The 9,053-nt window shown below is 33.3% G+C and overlaps 1 protein-coding gene across 1 annotated transcript in view; it reads right to left on the bottom strand.

Moving 5' to 3' along the window:
* Nucleotides 1–9,053, bottom strand: part of TBC1D32 (TBC1 domain family, member 32) — a 226,783-nt gene that overhangs the window by 167,867 nt on the left and 49,863 nt on the right. The window contains exons 14-15 of the mRNA XM_011942960.1: nt 7,674–7,816; nt 5,251–5,375 (exon numbers count right to left, since the gene is read on the bottom strand). Coding sequence (XP_011798350.1) covers nt 5,251–5,375; nt 7,674–7,816 — 268 coding nt within the window. The remainder of the gene's footprint in view (nt 1–5,250; nt 5,376–7,673; nt 7,817–9,053) is intronic.

The following is a 9,053-nucleotide window of genomic DNA, read 5'->3' as shown; positions in this document are numbered from 1 at the left end:
CTGTCCAAAAATCCTCTCTGACCATACAGTATCTTGGAATCTTCCTCAACCTATTCTGGTTAGGGGGTAATTTCACATTCGCAAATTGTTCTTTGCTTAATGAAACTCTGTTGAATTTAAAAAAAAAAAAAAAAAAAGCCGGGTGCAGTGGCTCATGCCTATAATCCCGGCACTTTAGTAGGCCAACGTGGGCAGATCATGAGGTTGAGAGGTGGAGATCTGCCTGGCCAATATGCTGAAACCCCATCTCTACTAAAAATACAAAAATGAGCCAGGTATGGTGGCACACACCTGTAGTCCCAGTGACTCTGGAGGCTGAGGCAAAAGCATCACTTGAACCCAGGAGGTGGAGGTTGCAGTGAGCCAAGATCGTGCCACTGCACTCCAGCCTGGGCAACAGAGTGAGACTGTCTCAAAAACAAACAGACAAATAAACAAACAACAAAAAAAACCCCACACAGCTTAAATGAAAAATTCAATTTCAACAGAAAGGCTAGAAAATGAAAGCAGAAAAAAGTTCCCGGAAAAAAAGATTTTAAAAGGAATAGAAAATAGAACAGATGAGAATGTCCAAGTTCAAACAACAGATTTTCAGAAAGAAAAAAAAAAAGAAGAAATCCAACTATTTTCCCTAAAAGGCATGAATCTTCAAATTTACAGTGTCCATCGATATATGTACAATTATTATGTGTCAATTTAAAAAGACATTCATCTAATACATAAAAGTAGAACTTCATCAAGAAACATCATAACATTCTGGATCACTAAACACCAAAAAAAGACAAAAAAAAAACTTCCAGAGAAAGGAAAATGAAAAATAAGGCTACTCCATAATGATGACAAAGTATATTTCAAGGTAAAAGTTAAGCACAAAACTGAGGAAGAAATCCATTCTGAATAAAGTAGGTGGGCAGGCTCAAAAACAGATGTCTTTAATTAAACTCATGGACTTTGGTATTTTAATATGCTGAGAGAGGATTTAGTCAATTAGAAAAAAACATGTAGATGGCTTAGCACTGCGGTGAAAGCTAAGTACACTGAAAACTGTAGCAACCAACAAAAAAATATTAACTCCAGAGAAAGCAAAAATTGTGAAAGAATAGAAAAGTAACAAAAGAATACCACATGGCTCAGCTGTGAAAACTGTTCACAATAAAGTGAACACAGTAAAGCATTAAAAAGTTGATTGCACAACAGTATTTGCGCCGATGGAGAATGAAGGGACTAGGTACCTATATGTATTTGTGTGTTTGGTGGGGAAAGCAGGGAAGAGAGATAAACTGTTGTAATGTAAGTCAATCAACAACTGACAATTTAGCCTTAAGCTAAAAGAAATTATATGCACATTATTTGATAACATAAACACTAAAGAAAACATCAAAAACAGCTGAAAGTAGTTGTCTCTAGACAGCAAGAAAGGAACTGCTACTTTTTATAATAAACCTTTATGTTTACTGTATGCATATATAACTCAATGAACAATAAATCAAATTTCAAATGGACAAATGATATGGAAAGGAACATTACTATCAAGGAAATGGAAATAGCCAATAACCCTATTGCCGCAGGAGCAATGAGATGCTCAAACTCAGTGAGATGACACATGAAGTATGAATCAAATAAGTAAACATAAATCGAATAAGTAAATATAAATCAAAACAAGATCTTTCACTCATTAGATTGCCAAAACATTTACAAACTGATTATGCAGTCCTGACAAGAATATAAAAAGGAGGGGATACCTCATACTTCCCATAGACTGCTGGCAAGAAGGTAAAATTCAACTATTTTGAAAAGTAATCTTGCAGGATCTATAAGATATAAAATGTACAGGCCCTCTGACCCAGCAATATCACTTTCAGGACTATCTTACTAAAATTAAAAAGGCTAGCAATATAAAGCATTTGATAACCCACAAAATCTTTATTTTTCTTGTTAATTAATCTAATGAGGCTGGGTGAGGTGGCTGACACCTGTAATCCCAGCACTTGGGCAAGCGAAGGCAGGCAGATTGCTTGAGTTCAGGAGTTCAAGACCAGTCTGGGAAATGTGGTGAAACCCTGTCTTTGCTAAAAATACAAAAAATTAGCCGGGCATGGTGGTGCACACCTATAGTCCCAGCTACTGGGGAGACTGAAGCATGAGACTCACTCGAGCCTGGGAGGCAGACATCGCAGTGAGCCGAGATCACACCGCAGCACTCCAGCCTGAGCAACAGCGTGAGACCTTGTCTCAAAAAAAAAAAAAAACGACAATAACAACAAAAACAAACAAAAAAAATCTAATGAATAAGTTTATTCAAAGTAATTACTGCACAAAAGTATTTGGTGATTATAGTTTATGAAAAAGTAAATGATTGACAGAAATGATATAAGGGACAGAAGGGAGGAAATGACTACTTATAAGGTCATTGGCTAGATGTTAAGTGATATAGTGTTATTTGAAAGAGGACTAAATGCAACTAAAACAATATAATTAGCAATTACAACTAATTCTGTTGTAAATGTATATTACAAACTTAATAGCAACCATTAAAAAGAGTGACAAAAAAAGTATAATTGATATACTAACAGAGGAGATAAAATGAAATCACATAGAATGCTCAATCAAAGCCAGATAAGGCAAAAAGAGTAAAAGACAAAAAAAAAAAAAAAACAAAACAAAAAACCAAGGGCAGAAAATATGGTAAGTCTTAATCTAATTATATCAATAATTAATGGTTAATGTCATAAATACATCAATAAAAGATTATCAAGGTAGATTAAAAGTCAAGACCCAACTATATGTTGTCTATAAAAATCCCACTTTACACTTTAAACATAAAGACGAAGATAAATTAAAAGTAAAAGGATGAAGGAAAGACATACCATGATGACAATAATCAAAAGAAAGCTGGAGTAGCTGTATTAGTTTCAGACAAAGCAGTCTTCAAAGCAAGGAAAATTATCAAGGGTAAAAAGGAACATTAAATAATAATAGAGGTGTCAATTTTCCAAGAAGACATAACAATCCTTAATGTGTATGCACATAACAACAAAGTATCAAAATGCTTAAATCAAAAACTGATAGAACTGCAGGGAGAAAAAGATGAATTCACTAATATAGCTGGAGATTTCAACATACCTCTATCAGTAATTGACAGATTCAGCAGCATGTCAGTAAAGTCAAAATTGAACCAAACAGTACCATCAACCAACTGAATATAACTGACATCCAACAATAGTAGAATATATATTACATAAGCTCACATAGATAATTCACTAAGATGCCACTTTCTGGGCCATAAAACATACAATAAACTTTAAAACTAGAAATTATATAAAGTGTGCTGTCAGATCTGTAAAAACACAAGGGTTGGGAGCAGTGGCTCAGGCCTGTAATCCCAGCACTTTGCGGGCCGAGGCAGGTGAATCACTTAAGGTCAGGAGTTCCAGACCAGCCTGGCCAGCATGGTGAAAGCCCATCTCTAATAAAAATATAAAAATTAGCCAGGCATGGTGGCATGCACCTGTAGTCCCAGCTACTTGGGAGGTTGAGGCACCAGAATCGCTTCAACCCAGAAGGCGGAGTTTGCAGTGAGCCAAGATCATGCTACCGTACTCCAGCCAGGGTGACAGAGCAAGACTTCATTTAAAAAAAAAAAAAAAAAACCACAAGGGTAAAAGAAATCCCAAGAGAAAATGGAAATATTTTGAACTAAAGGAAAAATGAAGATACAATTTATCAAAACTATGAGATGTAAGAAAGATGTGGTTTAGAGGGAAATTTATAGCATTAAGTACAAGTATAAAAGTACAAATACTATAAAAGAAGAAAAGAGCTAAAATGAATCATCTAAGCTTCCACTATAGAAAACCAGGAAGAGAAAATTAAATCCAAAGTAAGAAGAAAAGAAATAAAAATTGGAAGAGAAATCAGTAAAATCAAAAACATGAAATCAAGAGAGGAAAATCAACAAAACCAGAAGTTAGTTTTTTGAAAAGAACAGTAAAATTTATAAGCCTCTAGTCAGGTTAACTAAGAAAAAAAAAGAGAAGACAGAAATTACTAACATCAGAAGTGAAAGAGGGGCCATCACAACTCATTTCAATGATATTAAAAGGATAAGGAAATATTATGAACAATTCTGTGCCCACAAATTTGATAATTTAGATAAATTGACTATTTCCTTGAAAGACATATTTTGCCAACATTCACAAAAGAGCAAGTAGACAATCTGAATAGGCCTCTGTTTATTAAAAAAAATTGAATCAATAACTAATAACCTTCCAAAATAAAAAACACCAGGCTAAAATTTGTGAATTTTATAAAATATTTTATGAAGAAATTAAACCAATTCTGTGTCATACCCTCCAGAAGAAAGAATAACTTCTCATTTATTATGAGGTCACCATTCCAATAATACCAAAACCAGACAAAGACATTTCTACAGATATATCTCATGAACATAGAGGCAAAAATCCTCAATAAATATTAGCAAATGAAAGCCAACAAAGTGTAAGAATGATTTATACATCATGAACAAGTGGGATTTATTTCATGTATGTAAAACTGGCTCAACATTCGAACATCAATTAATGTAATATCAGGCTACATAAAAAAAGAATACTTATTGCAGTGTTATTCATGGCGGGAAAAATCCTAGACACAATCTGATATTCACTAAGAGGGAAAATGTTTCAATAAATTGTGGTAAAGCTATACACAAAAGTATAATGCAGTCATTAAAAAGCATGTTTCATTCTGTATTCATCTAAGAAAATTCCCATAGTTATAAAATAAATCAAGCTGTAGGGTAATGTATCAAATATAATACCATTTTTGTAAAGAGAAGATAAAAATATGACTGCTTGTATGTAGGTTTGTCTGATGCATTGGATAATTATAAGCACAGAGAAAGTCTAGAAGTGTAAACACTAAAATATTACCATTGGTTAAGTGAGAAAATAGGAACTAGAGGAGGAAGAAAAAAGTAACTAGCTTCTTTACACGCCTTTGTTTTGACTTAATCATGTGTGACAAAAGTCTGTAAGTGAAAATACAAAGGAGCAGATAATGGGGGGGTAAGGAGACCCATCAAGAGTGAACTCTCCTTATTTTGAAATTACAGACATCAAGGTCTACTCTGCCTGCATAGTCCATAATCCTGGTTATTCCAACTTTTTTTAGATCATTTAATATATTATTAGTGGCTTGTGAGAAAACCAAACTACACCTGGAATAATTATCCAGATTTAAAATAGCACATACCTTTCTTCAGAAGAGTTCATATTTGCTCCATAAAGGAGTAAAGTAAGTCCTTCTTCTACAGATGCAATTCTTGCCAAAATACCAGCTATATGAATTAAAGCTGTCTCAGAGCAATTTGGAGATGCCTGTACATTAAAAAGAAAACGAGACAAATCACATAATTTAATGACATGCTAACATATCACAGACTAAAATTCAAGGATTGTATGTAGTCTCATAAAGCTATATTACCACAACAAAAAACAAGCTTAATGATTTGTTCGGCTGTGAAATAATATGTCCGTATAAAATGTGTTATTAGATTATATTATTTTACCAGCCCAACTGATGAAGCAAATAAATACAGATTTTTTTCACCCAAATTAATTATGAATTATTAAGAATTGCTGCTCTTCTTACAGTTTTATATATATTTCTGGTTGGCAAATGTAGTAGACCTTGTATTTCCACTTTGCCCTTTATTTCCCATCCACTGGGCTCCTGAGTATAATTACATTATATATGATATCTAACACACTGCCATCCCTTCTAAGGGTGTCATCCTCTTATACACATTTGCATCATGAATGTACATCCGACTAGGGATAGCCAATTCATGGGCTGGCCAATAGTCAATGATGTCACCTAATAAGAAAACAAAGACTGAACCAACCATATTTGCTCACTTTTGCTTTCAAATGAAAGTACTAAAATGCCTTTGCCAATATATACCAAAGCAGCACAAAGCACACACTGAAAACCAGAGAGCCATGTCAATGCTAGAGTGCATCTAAAGTATTATAATTCCTGTTCTTTGCGGGGTCTGCTTATTTACCTGAACCTGCATGGATGCCAACACACATATCATCTATAATACATTTGAAAATGTAAACGTTGCAATCAATATGTTCTAATTAATTTAGTAGGCTAGCCTAACTAATGATTAGTCAGGTATATTCACCTAAAGAAGTCCTAATTATTACTAATCATGTTGTTTAGTATGAATAGCACTATTCTTACTACTTAGCACAAAAAGTATATCACTTTTCATATTAATTATCTTTCTTAAAATAATTTCTCTCCTTAGAATACATTCCTTCTCTCACATATGAGACTACATATATTCTCTCATGTCTATATACACATAAACACAGTATTTTAAAACTTTCTATTCCCCATTTTAAGTATTTTTTGTTTAAAGGTCTGCCTTGCCTATTACAGTAGGCTTCTTAAAGGCAATAAACATGTATTATTCACTTATATATTTGCAGTACCCAGCAGAGGGCTAATGATATAGCAGAAGCTCAGTGGGTGATGCTGGATGTCTTAAATTAGATACTGAGTGTCCACTATGTGCCAGAGGGCTACTGTTAAGAATAAATAATTCAAGCATAACATAAGTACAACTACAGAAGTACATAACATGGGAACACAGAGAAAAAACCCACCTAACTTTGCAAAGGAGAATTGGGAGGAAATTTCAAAGATTAACTCTAGTCTAAAGAGGAATTTTTTTCATGTGGACTAGGGTGAAGAAAAAGCATTCAAACACAAGGAGATATAATAACCTTATTTAGAAAGTGTAAATTGTCTGTTACAACTGGAATATATAAGAAAGAAAGTAGTTAGGGGACAGAAAACTAGCATTTGCCAAGTTTACCTAGCAAGCAACAACCAGAAAAGTATGTCACAGCCCATTGATGGGTGAACATAAGAGAAAGATGAAAACAGTAAAAACACCTCAAAACAGATACAAAAAGGCAAAAGCTTTTAACCTATTGATAAGCCTTAAAAATCACGGCCCAGAAGTTTAAGTCATACAAGTAGAGGGAGGTACTGAATAGACACCCAAACTAGTAACAGTAGCAACCCTGCAACTTGTTAAATGTCTGACCTAGAGCAAGTCACTTATTTCAGTCTCAGTTGTGATTATTAAATTATATAATGTAAGGGAATATACTGTGCAAACTGTAAAGAGACATGCATCTGTTCAAATTGGAATTCTATATAACTGTTCTCTCTAAAGTAATACCAGTTCTTCTTAATATAAAACACAGTTGGTTACTAAGGAAAATAATCATATTTCCAAAAGCTATAAAAATGCCGTAAAACAAATAACAAAACATTTACAAGATTTATTAGATTTGCAAAACAAATAACTTCTTAATAGAATAAATTTTCTAAGTTATTTGCATCAGAAGATCTAGTCCTGATTAAAAAAAAACTTGGATATTCTATGTACTTTCCCTCTGTATATCATAATAAATCAATCAACTGCATAAGCTATAATTTAATACTAAATAAAAATATATATCAACACAAAATACATTCATACATGGAAGGACAGCATAATAAAATATTTCAAATTTAGAAATAAAGTCCCACTGAATATTTACTAATACCCAGGTAAGAGACTCTTTTTCTCCTTAGTAAATAATACCAACCTCAGTTCCTTTCATTAAATTGTGAATAGGTTGAAGAAGTGTCTCTATTACAATGTTGTTATATAAGCATTCCACTGCGCATTCTTTTTGATCACAGAGTATCCATAGAACTTCAGTCACCATACTTGCAGGAGAGTAATTCTCTAATAAACAATAAATATTTTTTAAAACCAAAACATTAAATACTTAGAACTATTTTATGTGTTAGCTGTAGTTGTTCCAAAAAGTTCAACATCAAAGTTAATTCAATACTTCAAAAGTTATACAACTCAGTGTCCAAAGGATGATGTATTACCAAACTATAACCTGACTTACGGGAACTTCAATTGGCTTAACATAAAAAGTAAGCAAATGACAACAAACATGAATGCCAAAAGACGAGAATACAAAATCATTTACTGTCCGACATTAAATTACTGCTTAATATTGAAGATGAGGTCTGAAGCAAATGTACAGCATTTTTTCCTCCTAGAAAACATGTTTTTCTCCCTAGAATACACTTTTACCTTACTTATATTTATTCTTTTTCTTAAATAACATATTCAAATATTGAGCCTACAAGAAAACTACATTCAGACAAGAAAATGGGAAAAAGGAGGCAGAAGAGAATGGAAACTTTCATAAACTTTTATAGACACTACTATACTTCTTGTATTACCATAAAGCCAGTGGAAACAAAGATCATTTTTTTAGATTTTCTTTCAAAATACAGTATATACAGGAAAACACAATACATGTAAGTGTAACATGGTTGGAATCATCACTGAATTAAATGATTTTCAGTTTCATAAAGTGACATTTTCAGATACATAATCTAATATCCTCAAAATAATAGTTTTTAATGTAAGATTGTCGTAGTAGGATACAATACTTTAGTATTTAGACATTGTATGTCTATGCATTATTGGTGTTTTTTATTATTAAGTGTTTTACTTTGGAAACTATTCTAAGATGAAAGTTCTTAATTTATGTTACAATATTCCATACTCAAAAAACATGTTGACTCCAGGTCAATATCTGACAAAAAGAAAATGGAAAAGGAAAGTTAAGTGATTTTTCAACCAGCTCCAAGTGAGAAACCCTGTTTACAACGACAGATATTTTTTCTTTTTTAATTATTATTATACTTTAAGTTCTAGGGTACATGTGCGTAACATGCAGGTTTGTTACATATGCATACTTGTGCCATGTTGGTGTGCTGCACCCATCAACTCGTCTGCACCCATCAACTCGTCATTTACATCAGGTATAACTGCCAATGCAATCCCTCCCCTCTCCCCCCTCCCCATGATAGGCCCCGGTGTGTGATGTTCCCCTTCCTGAGTCCAAGTGATCTCATTGTTCAGTTCCCACCTGTGAGTGAGAACATGTGGTGTTTGG

Source organism: Colobus angolensis, unplaced genomic scaffold, assembly GCF_000951035.1.
Source record: "Colobus angolensis palliatus isolate OR3802 unplaced genomic scaffold, Cang.pa_1.0 Scaffold213, whole genome shotgun sequence".
NCBI classification, from domain to species: Eukaryota; Metazoa; Chordata; class Mammalia; order Primates; family Cercopithecidae; genus Colobus; species Colobus angolensis.
This window is presented reverse-complemented; position numbering and strand designations above follow the sequence as displayed.